General features: G+C 42.0%; 1 protein-coding gene and 1 long non-coding RNA gene across 3 annotated transcripts in view; one reads left to right on the top strand and one right to left on the bottom strand.

Annotated features, from left to right (window-relative positions):
* The window catches only part of LOC112413175 (uncharacterized), an 85,606-nt gene that overhangs the window by 51,567 nt on the left and 13,161 nt on the right, over window positions 1–20,878 (top strand). The window lies entirely within an intron of this gene.
* MFHAS1 (multifunctional ROCO family signaling regulator 1) overlaps window positions 2,814–20,878 on the bottom strand; it is a 110,707-nt gene continuing 92,642 nt past the window's right edge. Inside the window, exons 2-3 of one of the 2 annotated variants that reach the window (XM_024765060.1) lie at window positions 18,930–19,056; window positions 2,814–2,997 (exon numbers count right to left, since the gene is read on the bottom strand). In XM_024765060.1, the coding sequence (XP_024620828.1) occupies window positions 2,964–2,997; window positions 18,930–19,056 (161 nt within the window). In that variant the 3' untranslated portion in view covers window positions 2,814–2,963. Of the gene's footprint in view, window positions 2,998–7,622; window positions 7,750–18,929; window positions 19,057–20,878 lie in introns of those variants that run through there. The other variant, XM_024765061.1, reaches the window with a different exon arrangement.

The following is a 20,878-nucleotide window of genomic DNA, read 5'->3' as shown; positions in this document are numbered from 1 at the left end:
CTGCCTCTTCAGCCAGCAAATACAGACCCCACCCCTCCCCCGGGGCAAAGAAAGGCCAGGAGAAGGGAACTTGCAGACCAATCATAATTTTATAAGCTTTGATAGGAACATAGATCGCTGAAAAAAGGTTCTGATTTAAGAGACGGTCGATATTCAAGACCTGAATCTCCAGCCTGAAGGTGGAGGCAGAGTATGAAACAGATTCATTCGTTTCCTTCCTGGGAGCTCAGTCCACAACCAGAGCTGCCACCATCTACCTCCTGTGGCTCAAAAGTGCCTTCAGAACTAAAAATGGAATGTAGTGAGTTCCTAACTGATAAAACCGAAACAAACAAAAACAGACAGAAGTAACTCAACCCTGGAAATATAACTGCTTAACCATTTCTTTGTGTTTTTATTAAACTTTTTTGTTGTTTTTTAAATTTTTTAAATTTCTGCCTGGTTATGACAATTAAATAGGAAACCACAATTACAATTCGCAAACTGTGGCATGAAAGAGAACACACGCCTCATCAGGAATGACAGCAAACCCTTTCCATCTTACTCATTCAAAAGAGCCCAGTGCACAAGTGTGAAATATAAGCACTGTCGTTCTTGCTTGGAAGAGGGAAAAACATTTATTCTGGCAGCGCTTTTACAATTCCAGGAAGTGGTTTTGATACCACAAGATGCAGGAATAGAAACCATAACAAACTTGGAGGGCTTTTGTTTGCGAGGCAGGGACGTCTTGGTTGGAAGAGATTCCCCCTGTGCTTATGAATTGCCTGTCAGCCTCCCCGGCTGAGTCTTCCCAGGTGTTGAAAGAGAAAATGGAATTTCCTGCATAAATGAAGAAAATTCCTATAGAGCAGAATGTTTTCTGTATCTCCGACCCTCCCCCAACCGTGAAGCAAGTTCTCAAGCTTTTCTGGAGCTGCTTTTGGTCACATGACCCTCTATCATGATGACCTTTTTGCTAAAATATATGTGACACCAAACTTTCTTCTTATACTGCTTCTCTAGGGTTCAGATGACAGCACAAAACATCACTTGTCCAAAAATAGCAGATATTAAGAATGTGGGCATCTATGTTCATGACAAGAGCACATACTTTGCAGGGTATGTCACCCAAAGGAGCTTTTTTATTTTCATTTAATATGATCCCCTGGGGAGTTAGCCTGAAGTCATTTACAAGTCTTTTCCTGGTCAAAGTCGGTTAATTTGACATTCAGGAACTGTTTGTGCCGATTGAAAAAACATTTATGCCCAACAATTCAATGGTCCATAAAGCAATTAAATGTTACCATTCAGTTTACACACACACACACACACACACACACACACACACACGCACAGGAGAACTGTGACAAAAGGATTAACAAGGTGAATCTCGTGACTGTTCCAAAAGAAAATGCCAATTTGAGGTGTCCTATTCAAGTATTAAAATGCAGAACTAGTCTGATCCCATTTGATTTTATGATTATAAGAAGTCATACTTGTTTAACTGAGGTTCTGGAGTTAATAAAGTTAACTCCTGGGGCACAAGATAATCTACAAAAATTGATTCGCGATTTTTCACAATGCAGCTACTTGCTTGTTACTTCTTTCAAAAATATGTGGGGATGTTGTATACTGTGGCATTCCAAGAGTCAATACTTTACAGAAGAAGTAAAAGAATAATACCAGCTGACTCACTTTTCTTGCCTTACAGGGGTGAGAAAGAGTTTTACACATTTTCAGTCAACACGCAGAGGAGGCAGATGTAAACAGAGTCAGGCACGCTCTTCAAAGAATGTGTTACTATTGTAGCAGATGCTGTTTGGCCCCGGTGAGGAGGAGAAGAGAGAGCAGTTTGGTCGGTTGGCTTTTTAAGTTTTACCTCGCAGAGATTTTAAAACCAGGGTTTTACTAGTTCTTGGCAGTAGACCATCCAATCAGAGGCTCTGTATTTATAAAATAACCAATGTGGGCTTACGCTCTCCAGTTAGGCAACTCGCTATCTTACACCAGATGTGGAGGGCTTTCAGAGTGCTCTGCTAAATTTCACAGACTCTTTTCTGGGGGCAGAAAAGAAAGGACTTATTAGCAGAGCTCTTTACATGCTTCAGAACTGACTCCTGATTATCTGAAGCTATTACAAAACTCTGCTTTTCCTTGGATTTGTGGATCCCTTAATCCCTGTCCCCTGAAGAATCTTAATCCCCAGGCCTCCGTCAGACTATCACCCAGTAACAACTCACAGTCATCACAAAGCCTGGAGCAAGGAAGACTCTGCCCAATACTAGTGGTATGTGGGGGCAAAGAAAAGGAAAAATCCTCCTACCCTGCCCAACAGTTTACAGGCAGGGACCTTTATTTAAAAGGACGGACACTGCCTGACCTGAAATCCATGTTTAAAGTTCTTGCTGATTATCGTCAGACTCTATGAACCAACCCTCAATCCATGGGCAGAGAGATAGGTATCTTTTTTTTAATCTGCAAAGAATTAAAGAATAAACAAAAGGTCCTATACTAAAATAAGAAACCAGCCCCATCTTGGCACAGTTCTCATCAGAATATTGCACCCAGTGTTAACTAACTCTAGAAGCTTCAAACTGTATAAATTTAAATGTATTTGCATATTATAAAAATAAAGATAAACATATACATATTTTACACTAGTTACGGAACAGCAATGAATGGTCAGTCGATCTCTCTTTCACATTTAACAGAACTGAAATCTGAGTGCTCTAAATACTGCCACCTGTACTGGAATTATGGCTTATATGTGCACGGAAAATAAAATCCCTGAGAAGCCATTTGACTTTTTTTTTTTTTCTTCAAGTAGTAGACTAGGTGTGCTTCCTCCCTGAAAGCACCCTGAACACACATGCACTCAAATTCACAGAACACGCCAGGGAGTGTGGAGGGTTTGCCGGGTACAAAAGATGGTCCAGGTGCGTTCTGATGCTCTTTTCTCCATGGAAATTCCACAGCCATAAAAGTCACTGGTTTCTGTGCTTTTCACCAACGTTCTTCCTATGTGGGTAGATGAGAAGAAAGCACAGAAATGAACAAAGGAAATAGGAAACGATATTCTCAACGATAAGAACAGCAAGTCATACTGTTTGTTTTTTTTTGCACCACTGATTTTCATGTCTACTTCTAGAGCTCCGTATAAAATTGTAAATGCAGGCAACCAATGTTCCTACAAAGGAAAGAGGCTTTTTACTAGAAACCTAGTCAAACATTTCTGTTTATGGCATTAAGATCAGACATAAAGAGAAAACTAGACGAATTAGCTATAACTACCTATCCCATTGTAATTTCACAGCTTAACTAGATTTCTGATTAAGAATCCTGAACTCTAAACACAGCACTGCTTCCTTTCAGGAAACACACATAGACACACTAAATAACCCTCTACCAGTAGGAATATAGATCAGTACTAAGAAGTGAGAATGAGTGTCTATCTGAACTAAAAAGCATGATTTTACTTATAGACTGCCAAACTAAAAGCCGGAGTTGGATGAAAATAAAATGAAGAAACTGTTGTATCATCAACTAATTAAACCAAGTGGCATTCAATTCAGACAAAAGGGTTAGACGAAAACATGTCAAATGCTCCCATCCCTTATTTTAGCTTCCCTATAATGACACATGATGTGATATTTTTTAAAGTGTTTTGACAACATTTAATAAAACATACAAAGACATAAAGGGGTTATTACCTGCTTCTCCCACCCTCCACCCTACATCTGTCTTAATGCTGCCTGATTTTTTGGAAACTGCTAATTCAGTATCTATCTAAGACATCTCTCTAGCCCACATAAGAACTGGCTGAGCATAATATTAATAACATCACCAAAAACAGGCACCTTCCACTTACTAAGTACTTACTATACACTGGGAATCGCATCATTCACCATGTTGCATTATTTGATTAATCCTAACTCCTAACACTCTATCAGGTAAGCTCTGCTCTGCATTCACCAAGAAGCTAAGGTTCCAAGAGGTTAAATAACTTCCCCAAGAGCACGCACCAGTGAGCAGCAGGGCCGGGCCTTTAAAGAGGGTTATTTGACTCTGAAGTATGCTTGACAGCTAAAAGCAAGGCTGGAATATTGGGGGCCCTAGGGGTAGTTTCACATTTCTATGGCACTGAGGCATACGGACTTTTGGAAGGCCTGTTAATAGAGTAAACTTCCCAGTAGAGAAGGTTTTGAAAACTGCCTCAGACTCAAGTAATCATAAATCTAAGTGTAAAGAGGATGGTAGTGTAACACGCAACCCAACTAAGCAGTTAACTCTGGTGAAGTGAGTTCCAGCTTCATGGGGGCGGGGGAGATGCTGCCTTACGCTTTTCTCACTGAGTCTAACCTTGAGAAATGCAGGCAGCTGTGTCTGGCTGTCTGCTCCCCTGAGCCGCTAGTAAGACTGAGAAACACGAGGATACGTAATCAAGGGCACCTAGAGGGAATATTCCAGCGTTCAAGGGAGAAAAAGGAAAACTGGTTTGAGCGTTTTTCCACGTGGATATCATTTTTCTTGTGTGGGCGCTTAGGGAAAGAGAAGAGCCATCGAATCACCAACCCTCCCCACCTCTCCCTGCTCTTCCATCTCAAGAAATTCGCCCTCATCTGTCAAGATCCACCTCAAATGCTACTTCCTGGAGCTTTTCCTGATTGTCCGGCAGAGTTCTTTCTTCTCTGTGTCCACAGGACTTTGTCGATACACCTGTCGCTGCAGGTATCACATTTTCATTGGAATTAGACATTCGCAAGTTTCTCTGGTTGTGTCTTTGGTTCCCATTCTCCCCATGGAGGCTATTAGATTCTTGCGGATCTCTATTATTTCTCTACCTTCGACAGTTGGCATAATGCCTCGTAGAGGGCAAATACTCAACAAAGATCTGCTTAATGAATAAGGAATAAGATGTGATGAAAAGGTCACAGGCAAAAACAGCCAAGCTACTCGGAGATCATTTCTGTAAGGGGGTGGATGAGGAGTACTAAGGAAATGTGAAGGAAAGAGGGTCTGAGTACAGTTAGAAGGACTGGGGGTGGCTTCTCAGAGGAGGTGACACATGTCCTGAGTCTTAGGGACAGTGAGCCTTCATCAGGTAGGAGAGAAGGGGTGGCAGCTAGCTGTGGACCGAGAGCCGGCCAGAGGTCAGGTGTGGCTGACTCTCCACATTAAGGGAGTGTCACAAGTCAGAAGGGTGGCTGGGGTCTGCTTGGGAAGCCTTGTGTGTCATGCCCGGGAATTTGAACTTGCACCATAATCACCAGGAAGCCATTCAAGGCTTTTCAATAGAAAATTGATGGGGTCTGATGTTGAAAAATCAGTTGGTTTCAAGGACAAAGACTAGCGAGGAGGAGGCCAGGTGAGACTCAATCACAGGGATCTTGGCAGAGACGGGAGGACCTACAGGAAAGCACGGGCCAAAGAGAAAGTTCCATGGCCAGATTCGCTCATTCAAGACACGCGATGAGGTGGGGTAGCAGGTCGCAGTGGAAGGCTGACTGCGCGTGGGAAGAGGGAGCGGGAAGGGTTGAGTGGACAGACGCGCAGAGACAGGAGGAGGCACGGGCAGTGAAGAGCTCCGGGGCTGGGGGACGAGATGTGCGCTGTGGGGAGCCACGGCACGTCCAAGGGAGCAGCCGGGCGGGACGATGGAAACAGGCCCGCAGCTGAAGGGAGGAGTCAGCTGGGGGGCTCGCCCCAGAATCCCCTCAGGTTTCGGAGCCTGCTCTTCCTGGGACGCGGCAAACGCATTCAGCTTATTTAGAAGCTCTGGCTGACAGTGAAGCCACACCCTGTTGTATTGAGGTTAAGCGGGTCTTTTCTGTCCTCTGATGCTTTGACCTCTGCAGCCTTGCCCACCGTGGAGAGACTGCCCCTCCCAGGGTCAGCCAGTTAGTGCCCACACGTAGTGAACAACTCAGACGCGAGCGTGCTTCTCATGCAAACCAGCGAGTCCGGAGTCCACACCCCTGACCACCCCGTTGACCAGGCTCTCACACTCCAGGCCACTCTCCACCTGCCCTGATCACACCAGGGCCAGGCTCCAGACAACTCGAGACTGTCTTTGTGCCCCAGAGCCCGCAGAAACTACCCAAACTGGCCCATCCTACATGTGTTCCCCTGCCTTGCCCGTACCTTCCCGCAGAGACCACAGCACAGGCCCCTCCCCTCCGCCTCCTGGCCCACAGGTGCTTCCCCACGCAGCCCCGCCCCCGCCCCGGGGCACGGCGTGCCCTTCCCCGAAAGGAAATGTAATAAACTGTCTTTTCTCCGGCAGTCGTTTCCTGATCTGTTGGCCTCATGTATCTCCAATCTTCCATTCCCACGGTATAAGGAGTTTGTCCAGGCACATGGGCACTGGCATCTACAATATGAAAGGAATGATCCCACTCATCTCTTTATCCCAGGAAGATGGGTTTAGGACACTGACGTTTACGAAGTAGCTGCAGGTGGCCTCATAAACAGCTCTATCTGCATGTACTTCACCTTGACCCCTTCGTGGTGGTGGAGGGGAAGGTGAGCCAGCATGCTCTCCTGCCTACTCAGCACACACATTTACCTGCCTTGCGCAGGTACCTCAGTTAATAAGCAAAACAGTCCTAGGTAAGTCAGTGAGTGGATTTTACTCTAGCATCTATATTTGGATTTTGAAATTTTGTTTTCTATTATTACCTTTATATGTTATGCATGGTGTACATACTAATATTTCTGATAGAAATAACAGCAACTGGATTTATTGAGCGCTACTTAATCTGTGTAAGGAATAATGCTAAATGCTTCCCCTGAAACTGTCTCTAAATGCACAGAACGAGCTCAGGAGATAGTGCTGCTGTGATCTGCACCTGTCACAGCGCTAACACATAGCCGGATTCAAACTCAGAGGGCATAACTGCAGAGCCTGTCAAACTGCCTTGAGAAAATAAATACCAACACTGCTTTTAAAAAGCTGTCTGCTGGGACTTCCCTGGTGGCGCAGTGGTTAAGAATCCGCCTGCCAATGCAGGGGACACGGGTTCGAGCCCTGGTCCGGGAAGATCCCACGTGCTGCGAAGCAACTAAGCCCTTGCACCACAACTACCGAGCCTGTGTTCTAGAGCCCACGAGCCACAACTACTGAGCCCGTTTGCTGCAACTACTGAAGCCCGTGCACCTAGAGCCTGTGCTCTGCAGCAAGAGAAGCCACCACAATGAGAAGCCAGTGCACCGCTCGCCACAACCAGAGAAAAGCCCTCACGCAGCAACAAAGACCCAACACAGCCAATAAATAAATAGTCAATTAGCTACAAAGTGGGAAACTCAGGATTTTAAAAAAATGGTTTGCTGTGTTAATCAGCTTGAGCTTTTCCTGATGTTATATTCTTGCATTACGTTAGAATGAGTTTTTTAAAATGACTTCTTTTTTCCAAAAAGGATCTGAGGTGACTGATATATGCATTATAGTAAATTAGGCAAAAGAATTGAGCAGTTTTCTTATTTTTAATTCTCCAATATGTCTTGATTCTGGATAAGTAAAAGATTTGTAATCTTAAAATGTCCTGCTGTATGGAATCTCTTTGTCCCAAGCCCATCCTCCCCCTTTTTTCCCTAAACTCTCCAAGTCCTTAGGAGGCCCTTACCTATTTAAGAAACCCTCTCTGCTTCCCAGAGACTTACCCTTAAAAATTGGTGCTCCTAAAGTCACAGATTGGGCACAGTAAAAATGATGGCATAAGGGAAAGAAGCACTATCTTTTCCACTTAATTGTCCAAGAAAGTATGGAGATACCTAAGCAGAGAGGGAACAAATTCCAGTATCAACGTGGCTGACGGGAGACTAAATAATCAGAGAAACACTGTTCCTCCCAGTCGTGAAAGCAACAAGGCAAGGAGCCGTCTTACTCCTTACAAAGAACAAAACAAATCAATGCAAATCATTGTGATACACCCCACAGGCAACCTCCATATTTAAGCCTCCTTTCCTTCTGAAATTCCATCCCATCCCCACCCTTCAAGCTTTACACTTCTGAGATCAGTGAAAAATTCTCCATGGTGATTAAGCCAAATTCATCCATTCCTTAAAAAAAAGGTTTTTTAATCGAGTCCTTACGAATCTGAGTGCAGTTAAACATACTTTGCCTATTTATTTGGTGAGGTAAAGGCCACAGAATCTTCATCCTACTTTTTACAAAAGGCTTAGTTGGTCTTAAATATCCTTATGTCGTAACAATGTAACTGCCAAAATTCCTATGCAAAGTAATCACTGTGGGTTTGAGAATATGTGCAAACAGTAAGTAGCTGGAATCTTACTTGAATTGGAACGCTATAGTATATACACAAAAATCCAAGTTTGAAATGCAGTGTGAGCCTTGTCCTTTATTATCGGTAATACTTTCTGGAAAGGAGAAAGCTTTGCCCAGCAATTTTCAAACCAGCCCATTTTTTCTAATTCTGTAACACACGACCTGCCAAAATCAGAATTTGCTTCCCTCTTCAGTTCCACCACTCCACAGACAGATAGGGTAGCACCACAGAAGAAATGGCAACTGCCAGAAGATAAAAATGATACTTTTCTGTTTCCTGCATGTTCAAGGGCCAGTCCATTAAGAAGCCACATGGGAGTGTGAGTTGCATTCCAGTATGTCTTTTAAAAAAATGTTTATATTGGACTATAGGTGATTTACAGTGTTGGGTTAGTTTCAGGTATACAGCAAAGTGAAACTGTTATACATATGCATATACCCACTCTGTTTTAGATTCTTTCCCCATACAGACCAGTAGAGAGTATTGAATAGAGTTCCCTGTGCTATACAGTAGGTCCTTGTTGGTTATCTATTTTAAATATAGTAGTGTGTATATGTCAACCCCAATCTCCCAATTTATCCCTCCCACCCACCTTTCCCCTTTGGTAACCATAAGTTTGGTTTCTATGTCTGTGAGTCTGTTTCTGTTTTGTAAATAAGTTCATTTGTATCATTTTTTAAAGATTCCACATATAAGCGATATCATGTATTTGTCTTTGTCTGACTTCACTTAATATGATAAACTCCAGGTCCCTCCATGTTGCTGCAAAGGGCATTATTTCATTCTTTTTAATGGCTGAGTAGTATTCCATTGTATATATGTAGCACATCTTCTTTATCCATTCATCTGTTGATGGACACTTAGTTGCTTCCATGGCTTGGCTATAGTATACAGCACTGCAACATTGTGGTGCACGTATCCTTTTGAACCATGGTTTTCTCCAGATATATGCCCAGGAGTGGGATTGCTGGGTCATATGGTAGCTCTTTTTAGTTTTTTAAGGAACCTTCATACTGTTGTCCATAGTGGCTGTACCAATTTACATTCCTACCAACAGTGCAGGAGGGTTCCCTCTTCTCCACACCTTCCCCAGCATTTATTGTTCATAGACTTTTTAATGATGGCCATATTCTGACTGGTGTGAGGTGATATCTCGTTATAGTTTTGATGTGCATTTCTCTAATAATTAGTGATGTTGAGCATCTTTTCATGTGCCTCTTGGTCATCTGTATGTCTTCTTTGAAGAAATGTCGGTTTAGGTTTTCTGCCCATTTTTTGATTGGGTTGTTGTTTCTTTTGATATTGAGCCACATGAGTTATTTGTAAATTTTGGAGATTAATCACTTGTTGGTCATATCGTTTGCAAATATTTTCTCCCATTCTTTGGGGTTTCTTTTCGTTTTGTTTATGGTTTCCTTTGCTGTGATAAAGCATTTAAGTTTAATTAGGTTCCATTTGTTTATTTTTATTTTCATTACTCTAGGAGGTGGATCCAAAAAGATATTGCTACGATTTATGTCAAAGAGTGTTCTGCCTATGTTTTCCTCTAAGAGTTTTATAGTATCCAGCCTTACATTTAGGTCTTTAATCCATTTTGAGTTTATTTTTGTGTATGGTGTTCGAGAATGTTTTAACTTCATTCTTTTACATGTAGCTGTCCAGTTTTCCCAGCACCACTTATTGAAGAGACTGTCTTTTCTGCATTGTGTAGTCTTGTCTCTTTTGTCATAGATTAATTGACCATAGGTGTGTGGCTTTATTTCTGGGCTTTCTATCCTGTTCCATTGATCTGTATTTCTGTTTCAGCACCAGTACCATACTGTTTTGATTACTGTAGCTTTGTAGTATAATCTGAAGTCAGGGAACTGATTCCTCCAGCTCTGTTTTTCTTTCTCAGGATTGCTTTGGCTATTTGGGGCCTTTTGTGTTTCCATACAGTTTGTAAAATTTTTTGTTCTAATTCCGTGAAAAATGCCATTGGTAATTTGATAGGGATTGCATTGAATCTGTAGATTGCTTTGGGTAGTATAGTCATTTTGATAATATTGATTCTTCCAATCCAATAACATGGTATATCTCTCCATCTGTTTGTGTCTTCTTTGATTTCTTTCATCAGTGTCTTATAGTTTTCTGAGTACAGGTCTTTTGCCTCCTTAGGGAGGTTTATTCCTAGGTATTTTATTCTTTTTGATGGGATGATAAATGGGATTTTCCCCTTAATTTCTCTTTCTGATCTTTTGTTGTTAGTGTATAGGAATGCAAGAGATTTCTGTGTATTTCATGCAACTTTACCAAATTCATTGATGAGCTCTAGTAGTTTTCTAGTAGCATCTTTAGGATTTTCTGTGTAGTATCATGGTGTATCGATCACGGTATATGATCCTTTTAATGCATTGTTGGACTCGGTTTGCTAGTGTTTTGTTGAGGATTTTTGTGTCTATGTTCATCAGTGATATTGGCTTGTAACTTTCTCTCTTTTTGTGGTATCTTTATCTGGTTTTGGTATCAGGGTGATAGTGGCCTCATAGAATGAGTTTGGGAGTGTTCCTTCCTCTGCAAGTTTTTGGAGGAGTTTTGGAAGGATATGTGTTAACTCTTCTCTAAATGTTTGATAGAATTCACCTGTGAGGCCATCCGGTCCTGGACTGTTTGTTGGGAGTTTTTCAATCACAGTTTCAATTTCAGTACTTGTGATTGGTCTGTTCATATTTTCTTTTTCTTCCTGGTTCAGTCTTGGGAGATTGTATCTTTCTAAGAATTTGTCCATTTCTTCCAGGTTGTCCATTTTATTGGCATGTAGTTGCTTGTAGTAGTCTCTTATGATCCTTTGTATTTCTGTGGTGTCAGCTGTAACATCTCCTTTTTCATTTCTAATTTTATTGATTTGAGTTCCTCTGCCTTTTTTTCTTATTAATTTTGTTTAGGTTTATCAATTTTATCTTTTCAAAGAACCAGCTTTTAGTTTCACTGGTTTTTATTTATTTTTTCCACTGGTTTTTTTTCAATTGTGTTCTTCCTCTCTATTTCATTTATTTCTGCTCTGATTTTTATGATCTCTTTCCTTCTGCTAACTTTGGGTTTTGTTTGTTCTTTCTTTGGCTGCCTTAGGTGTAAGGTTAGGTTGTTTGAGATTTTTCTTCTTTTCTGAGATTGTAAGATTGTAAGATTCTGAGGTTGAGTAAGATTGTATTGCAATAAACTTCCCTCTTAGACCTGCTCTTGCTGTGCCCCATAGGTTTTGGATTGTCATGCTTTTGTTGTCATTTGTCTCTAGGTATTTTTTTGATTTTGTCTTTGATTTCTTCAGTGATCCATTGGTTGTTTAGTATCATACTGTTTAGCCTCCACATATTTGTGCTTTTTAGTTTTTTCCTTGTAGTTGATTTCTAACCTCATTGTGTTTGGAAAAGATGCCTGATAGGATTTCAGTTTTCTTAAATTTATAGAGGCTTGATTTGTGGCCCAGCCTATGATCAATCCTCAAGAATGTTCCATGTGCACTGGAAAAGAATGTGTATTCTGCTGCATTTGGATGGATATAAATATCAATAAGTCTGTCTGGTCTAATGTGTCATTTAAGGCCTGTGTTTCCTTACTGATTTTCTGTCTGGATGATCTGTCCATTGATGAAAGTGGTGTGTTAAAATCTGCCACTATTATCGTTTTACTGTTGATTTCTCCTTTTATGGCTGTTAGTATTTGCCTTATATATTGAGGTGCTCCTATGCTGCGTGCGTTTATATTTACAATTGTTATATCTTCTTTTTGGATTGATCCCTTCATCATTATGTGGTGTCCTTCTTTGTCTCTTGGAACAGTTTTTATTTTAAAGTCTATTTTGTTTGATATGAGCATTGCTACTCCAGCTTTCTTTTGATTTCCATTTGCCTTTTTCATTCCCCTCACTTTCAGTCTGTATGTGTCCCTAGATCTGAAGTGGGTCACTTGTAGACAGCATATATACAGGTCTTGTTTTTGTATCCATTCAGCCAGTCCATGTCTTTTGGTTGGAGCATTTAGTCTGTTTACGTTTAAGGCAATTATTGACATGTAGGTTCTTATTGCCATTTTATTATTTGTTTTGGGTTTGTTTTTGTAGGTCTTTTTTCTTTCCTCTTTTGTTCTCTTCTCTTGTGATTTGATGACTAACTTTACTGATGTGTTTGGATTTCTTATTCTTTTTTGTGTGTGCATCTATTGTAGATTTTTGGCTTGTGGTTACTATGAGGTTTTAATACAGCAATCTATATAAAAACAGGATTGTTTTAAGTTGCTGGTCTTTTAATTTCAAATGCATTTCTGATATCCTGCATTTGTATTCTCTTTTCACGACTGCTGGCTTTCATATCATTTTGTGTGTGGATGAGTTGCTACCTTTACTGTAATGTTTGCCTTTACCAGTGAGATCTTCCATTTGTAGTTTTCTTGTTTCTAGTTGTGGCCTTTTCTTTTCCACTTAGAGAAGTTCCTTTAGCATTTGTTGCAAAGCTGGTCTGGTGGTGCTGAAATCTCTTAGCTTTTGCTTGTCTGTAAAGCTTCTGATTTCTACGTCAAATCTGAATGAGAGCCTTGCTGGATAGAATATTCCTGGTTGTAGGTTCTTCCCTTTCATCACTTTAAATATATCATGCCATTCCCTTCTGGCCTGCAGTTTCTGCTGAGAAATCAGCTGATTACCTATGGGAATTCCCTTATATGTTTTGTTGCTTTTCCCTTGTTGCTTTTAATTTTTTCTCTTTGTCTTTAATTTTTGTCAGTTTGGTTACTGTGTGCCTTTGTGTGTTCCTCCTTGGGTTTATGCTGCCTGGGACTCTCTGTGCTTCCTGGACTTGGGTGACTGTTTCCTTTCCCATGTTAGGGAAGTTTTCAGCTACTATCTCCTTAGATATTTTCTCAGGTCCTTTCTCTCTCTCTTCTCCTTCTGGGGACCCCTATAATGTGAGTGTTGGTGTGTTTAATGGTGTCCCAGAGTTCTCTTAGATTGTCCTTATTTCTTTTCACTCTTTTTCTTTATTCTTGTCCACAGCAGTGACTTCCACCATTCTGTCTTCCAGCTCACTTATCCGTTCTTCTGCCTCATTTGTTCTATTGATTCTTTCTAGTGTATTTTTCATTTCAGTTATTGTATTGTTCATCTATGTTTGTTTGTTATTTAGATCTTCTAGCTCTTTGTTAAACATTTCTTGTATCTTCTCGATGTATGCTTCCGTTCTTTTTCCAAGATCTTGGATCATCTTTACTATCATTACTCTGAATTCTTTTTCAGTTAGATTGCCTATCTCCAATTCACTTAGTTGTTCTTTTGAGGTTTTATCTTGTTCCTTTGTCTGGGACATATTCCTCTGCTGGCTCATTTTGTCTAACTTTCTGTCATTGTGGTTTCCACTCCATAAGCTGCAGAGTTGTAGTTCTTCTTGGCTTCTGCTGTCTGCCCCCTGGTGGATGAGACTGATCTAAGGGGTTTGTGCAGGCTTCCTGGTGGGAGGGACTAGTTTCTGCCCACTTGTGGGTGGAGCTGGGTCTTGTCCCTCTGGTGGGCAGGGCCCTGTCAAGGGGTGTGTTTCGTGGGCAGCTGTGGGCTCAGGAAGACTTGAGGCAGCCTGTCTGCTGATGGGTGGGGCTGTGTTCCCACCCTGATGCTTGTCTGACCTGAGGCCTCCCAGCACTGGAGCCTACAGGCTGGTGGCTGGGGCCAGGTCTTGGTGAGAAAATGGCAGCCTCCAGGAGGACTTGCACCAATGAGTACTCCCCAGAACTACCGCCACCAGTGTCTTTGTCCCCACAGTGAGCCAAAGTCGTCCCCCCTCCCCCCACCAGTAGGAGACCCTCCAATACCAGCAGATAGGTTTGGCCCAGGCTCTTGTGAGGTCACTGCTTTTTCCCCTGGGTCCTAGTGCACATGAGGCCTTGTGTGCACTCTCCAGGACTGGAGTGTCTGTTTCCCCCAGTCCTGTGGAATTCCTGTGATCAAATCCCACTGGCCTTCAAAGCCAGATGCTCTGGGGGCTCCTCCTCCTGAAACCAGACCCCCAGGCTGGGGAGCCTGATGTGGGGTTCAGAACTCTCACTCCTGTGGGAGAACCTCTATGATACAGTTATTTTCCAGTTGGTGGTTTGCCCACCTGGCCGGTATGGGATTTGATTTTATCGTGATTGCACGGCTCCTACTGTACTGTTGTGGTTTCTTCTGTCTTTGGATCTTTTTTGGTAGGTTCCATCATTTTTTTATTGATAGTTGTTCAGTAGTTAGTTGTGATTTTGTTGTTTTCACGAGAGGCGGTGAGCTCACGTCCTTCTACTCCGCCATTTTGTCCCCACCCACTGTATGTATCTCCAGTATTTCTTAAGGTAAAACATTTTCATAGCTAACCTTCTGAATCATGTCTTTTAAATGAAAATCAGTAGACAAATTGAGTCAAGTGGCAGTGTTTCAGAATATATATTTTAATTGGTAAAGGAGGAAAATCTCTTTGGAAATGAGAAAGAAATAGTCCATAAGTTATCTAAAAATGAAAGGCAAATAGCAAGCTGCAATTCGCCCAAAGAAGTTCACACTTCCCTTCTGAGCTGGAATTTTAAAGTGTCTCAACCTGTAAAGCAACAGGATGAGACAGGAATTCACAAATAATTTTTTAATGAAAAAAAAATCCTTCTATTGTACTTGCCTTGCTTTTCCCACTGAAAGTATATTTTTGCCCTTTATGATCCCTAAAGTCCAAGGCTCAGTATCCCTGTCTATATTAAAGGTCAGTTAGGCTGCCGCTCAGAAGTTCTGAAGGATAAATACGTGACAGATGGATGTGTTAATTAACTACATGGTGGGAATCCTTTCACAGTGCATACGGATATCAAATACCACAGTGTACACTTTAAGTATCTTACTTATCTGTCAATTACATCCCAATAAAGCTAAAAAAAGGAAGATCAGTGGGTGCCAAGGGTTAAGAGGGGAGGGAGGGATAAAGAGGGAAATGCAGAGGATTTTTTAGGGCAATGAAAATATCGTATAAGATACTGTAATGGTAGATACATGTCATTCTGTATTTGTCCAAACCCATGAAACGTACGACATCAAGTGTGAACCCTAATGTAAAGCGTGGGCTTCGGGTGATAACAAGGTGTCAGTGTAGGTTCATCACCTGTGACAAATGTTCCAGTCTGGTTGGGGAGGCTGTGTGTGGCCAGGGCAGGGGGTAGATGGGGTCTTTCTGTACCTTCTGCTCGATTTTATTGTGAACCTAAAACTGCTCTTAACAACTAAGTCTTTGTTTTTAAAAATTGCTACCTATACTTCAGGTATAGGTAGAGTTCTGAAGGAGGCTGATTTCCCTCCAAGAAACTCCAATTCCCTTCTACTGTTCAGTAAACAGGGGGCTGGGAGCAGGGGTACACATCACTCCACTGCCTTCAGACTGCACTGGGCCAAGGATAACAAGTGTTTGTACGAATTTCCTTAAAACTCACAAATCTGTTTAATACCAACACACCAGGGAGCAAAACCATTCCTGAAAGTGGCACTAAAAATTATTTATTTTCTGCATGGAACTAGGTATTGTATTAGACACAGTGACTGTAAATATATGAACCATCACCGAATGGGTAAGCTTGATGGTAGGAAAGTATTACCAACGCTTTAAAAACCTGTTTATCAGACAGAATATCCTTAAGGAGGTCAGAATTTTTCAAAGCAACCCAGCAAATCTGCTACTAGATGAATTTTCATCTCATCTCCAAGGCAAATATCCTTGAAAATCAGCCCAGGATCGCCAAAGTATGGAAATGACTCGTATTTCTATCTGATATCAGCCAAGGGACCAAGAAGTCACTCAGTTGATACGCTTCTCCTTGGAGAGCGAGGTGCCGAAGGCCAGGCATTTCATTCACTTCATGTAACCTCTTCCCCGTGGAACGCTGGCAGAGACTTCACCATCATCCAAGGTGAATTAGGAGAATAAGTCACTTTTTAAAAAAAAAAAATCACTACTTGCTCTTTATTCTCTGTCTGTAGGTGAATAACACACCTCGAAATTTTAAAAAATGAGAAATAGAGAAGCTTGGAATTCTTAAGGAAGATCCAATCAAATAACAGTCATCAATGGTTTTTCCTTATAAAGCTCATAGTAGCACCATTATTTTACACATGGTCAAAGGCAGGCCGTTAATGACAAGTCTCATTTGACCTATAAGGAGAGGGGTAAACTGGTCAGCGAAGAGCTTGGAATGCCTTTTTAAAACCACTGTAAGATCTGGATCAATGACCTAAGAGTAGGGTGATTATTCTGGTTTTCCTGGGATGGCTCTGGTTGCCGCCTATCGTCCTGGCAAAATTGTTAAGAATTCTCCTGAAGATGAGACTCACTGGCCTGGGAGCCCTGGAGGGGATCTCAACGAGCAGAATGTCTGGCACACACATGACAATCACCTGAGTGGCTCGTTTTCTTAAAGACTAGTGCCTGGCCCTGGAAATTCTGATATACACGTGCCTGATGAAGAAGTCTGATCTTGACCATCGACCTACATTTTAGAGGAGGAGAGAGCAGTAAAAGGTCACTCCCTAGTGACTTGCCTAAGTTAACTGGGGCTGCAGTTGCAAAACCAGGGCAATAACTCCAGTCTGCCAATTTCTACTGTCCGCTGAGACCCTAAGTCTAACTCTTAGAAGCTCTCAGGCTCAGACCCAAGCTGTCTGGACCTAACGACCACCTCCTGGGACAGCTTTCCTCATCGATCCCCAAATCCCACTTCCAACACATTGCCATCCACTTGTAAATTAGAGTTTCCACTGGGCTGTGCAGGGCCTGACTGTTTGTTTCCATTTTGTTCTCAAGGATATTCCTTCATTTAGAATTGAGAGTTACCCTCTAAATCTGCCATCCATTGTATGAGACCTTTTCTTAAAAATCCATTTCAAAATAAAACTGTTCACAGAGCTAGGTCAAAAGCAGTTCAGTCCCTAAAGGTATCCCCTCCAGCATCTAGAAGTCTCAGGTCATGTGGCTCTGATTACCCAGGGCTTTAAAGCTGCTTGTTCATTTCAGGTATGATAAACTGGAAGAGAGAGGAGCTGATAGCATTTCTGCAGCTTGGTATAAATGTCGTTCTGTGGCAGTACAACAGAAGCCGGTGAGAAGACACTAACTCTGGCTCGGTGCCACTGTGGTTTCTCGTGCAAGTGGATATTTTAACTCCAACCTCTATCTCGTCTATTAAATGCCACGTGGCTATGGCAAAACAATAGGTTACCGTCTCTCCTGGCTCAGGAAAATCTACACCCATGCAAAGCCTATTGCACAATTGTTCCCCTCCGTTCCAGACCCTGTTTTTTATAATATCCCTTTATCCTTACCCTATGTGTAAGAAAGGCACCAGTGTATACCAATTCAGAGAATGGTAACATTTCTGATGTTTGGTATGCTCAGGACAGGGGAATGTTCTGGTTCATATTTAGTTACTGGGTAATCCTAAGAAGCATTTCAAGGTTTCACAATGTCATAGGGTCATATGTTAGTGATAAGCTAACCTTAAAAAGCATTCTGAATAGAAGAGCATGAGAAAAGAATCTCCCTTGGGTGTTCAGTGACATTTTGCAGCAAAGAAGGATTAGGGATGTTCTGTCTAATGAGTCACCCAGTTTGGAGAAAAGGGACAGCTGCTAATGAATGAGAAATCCCCAGCAGACCCTTGCTCTGCAGACAGCATATCAAGGGCAGGAAAGCTGATACTTGGAGGGTCGGAGACATAAGTTCCTATCACACAAACTCTCAGGAATGCAGCCTGACAGCAAGTTTCTCAAGAGGCCGTAACAGGTCACCATTCTCAAATACGAACTTTCCAACATCCCTATACAAAGCTTAGATATGGAAAAAATATTCTGTGTGGTCAACTAGGAAGAAAAATGCTTGAAGTCTCCTTCGTGAATACTTTGTTGATATCACCCAGAAGACCAGGGACTACTTACTGCTTTTCAAGATTTGCAGTGGAAAGGTATTTCATCTCAGTCTAAAGTGGCCTGTTCAGTTCTTAACACTACAGAAGAAACCAAACAGATGAGTTTAACCTAAGTTTATCATCTGAGTTTAATGCTAAGCTAACCTTGTATCCAAAAGTTAGTTCACACGGGTACATTCTGTGTCTTTAAGTCCATTTTGGGGAAGGTGGGAAAAAAAACCACACAGCTTCTGATTGTCGAGGACTGATAGAGAATCAGAGACCCACAAGAAAAAAGGATCTGCTACAGATTTTCTGCCAGCTTTCCTTATTTAATGAGCCCTCGCTGTTTTCTAAAATGAGGGCCCACTTCATACTACAATGACAGAATTATGACTCTCTATCAAAAAAAAAAATCGCTCTTTTTGGTTGCATATACCTGCAAATATACTAAAAAACAATGAATCATACACTTTAAACAAGTGAGCTGTATAATATGTGAACAAAATCTCAAAAAAGCTGTTTTAAAATGTTCTTTTATCAGCAAAAGTAAAAAAAAAAAAAAACATCACAAATAACAAAAAATGAAAGTTCCTAGTTTGTATAAGCCATAGTTTTGCTGTTGCCCAGATAACTAGGTCTGCCCTGGGGGAGCGTTTCCAGGTTTGATGAAAGGTACTTTAACCTGGATTTTTGTTCTCAGGAGTGAGGGACAGGGGCTGCGGGTTCAGAACTCACTTGGAACATGGGCTGATCACAGTCGGTGTGGGTGGGTAAACCAAGGCAACATTCACTCGCTCGCTGCCATTCTTGGGGCAAATGATCTCTGCCACGCCTTCTGGTCTGGGCTGACTCAGCAACTCCCCTGCAGGAGAGAGAAACATGCATTAGTGAGATTTGCCTTCAAAAATGAGGCCACCTTAGAGAGGGGGTAGAGGAAGCACGGAGCAGGGCAGGTAGTGAGGATGACGGGAAGGGTCTGCAGACAGTGGAATCAGAGAACAAATGTGCAACCAGAGCAGAACTGGCTCTGCTCTCACTGGCTCATCTGCATCACTGTGGAGAACATTCTAATGGTGATGGCAGGAAGGCTACCATTCCGGACAAAGACAGCATCTGCCACTCTTTTCCTCACCTTCCTTTCCCCAGATGGGCTCCAGAGATCTTTATCTAGACGTCGCAGCAAACTGAGCCAGGATCCCTCGAGCCCGGAGAAGCAGGGCTGCCAAGGAGGTGTTCATAATGAGGATGGGGGCAGATGGAATTCACAGCAGCCTTGCAACAAAGCCCCGTATTAATGATCTGGAAATGCAGCTGACTAAAGGTGTGTTATCAAGGTAAACAGGCTGGTTCATGCTGGCAAGAGGATTTCCTGGGTAGGTGTGTGTGCGGATTTGTAAAGGACCAACACAATGCTCTCTTATGAGTAATGGGAGCTAGTAAGTCACCCCAAAGGAAACCTGCGTACTCTGCCTGCCCCGGATACGATCTCTCCAACCAGATCATCAAATCCCCAAGAGCAGTGATGCCTTCCGTTTCTTGCTTTCCTCCCCACTGTCCGCTTACCCAGTAGCACCCTCTGCCCTTTCTCTGTTTTCATGGCCAGCTCTTGCTCAGAAAATTCAAAAAATAGCTTTTGGCGGACAATGGTGCATTATTGCCTAAATTCCCCTACTTATACCTAGAAAGTAAATAAATGAAACCAAGGACACAAAACATCTGCCAACTGGGGAAAGATGCTACTGGAAATAAAACATCAACAGCCATCACTTGTATTACTGATTTGAAATTCTGGGGACCCCAAAGTATATGCCATTCACGTGAGGATACAAAAAATCCTTTGACTGAAAATGCCGTGTATCTAAACGTCTCACCTTCAGCGAACTCACATTGACAGAGCATGCCCATGTGCTAGCACTGAACAGACAGCTTTAAATGTACATCTCATTTCATCTTTACAATGTTACTATAAGGTTTATCCTCATTTTGCAAATCAGGAAGCTAACGTTCAGGGAGGTTATGTGATGTACCCAGAGTCAAGGCTAGCAAGGGGCAGACTGAGGCTGTGTGACCTTGGGAACATCTCTGGGGCCCTTACCTTTTGCTGCCACCCTCTGATACCCATCCCCCCAAAGTGGGGACTGCTTCTTTACTCCAGAACACATCTCTCCTAGAAAAGTAATCCAAAAATGCTATTATTCAGTAATGAACTAACCATTGACATCTTTGTACTTTTATGAAAGACAGCTGTTTCCTGGTTTGAACAATTTTATATGGCTTTGCACAATACGAACCAAATGTAATTTGAGTTCCTTAACCAAACTAATGAAAACACCAAATGACTGCAAAAGTTAATTTAGCATCATTAGCTTGTATCATGGATACATGGGTATCAGAATTCTGCTCCGACACCAGCTAGGAAAAGATCTCAAAATATAAAAAGGCAAATTAAAAACGTAAACATTAAATGCTCTCGAAGTCATAAAATGAACCAAAGTAAGAGCATGTTGCATCAGACTGAGACTTGGAAGTCATCCAGTCCAAATACCACTTTACAAGTCAGAAGGTCTCTGAGTTTAACAGATTTGCTCGGAGTCTCACAGAGAGCTTTAAACCCACCACCTACCACGGGGCTAGAACTGCACCAAGAGAATGCTCTGAACGACCCAGGCTTGTTAACACCCCCA

Source organism: Neophocaena asiaeorientalis, unplaced genomic scaffold, assembly GCF_003031525.2.
Source record: "Neophocaena asiaeorientalis asiaeorientalis breed wild unplaced genomic scaffold, Neophocaena_asiaeorientalis_V1.1 scaffold14, whole genome shotgun sequence".
Taxonomy (NCBI): domain Eukaryota; kingdom Metazoa; phylum Chordata; class Mammalia; order Artiodactyla; family Phocoenidae; genus Neophocaena; species Neophocaena asiaeorientalis.
The sequence above is the reverse complement of the archived record's forward strand: the minus strand, read 5'-3'. Positions and strand labels throughout refer to the sequence as shown.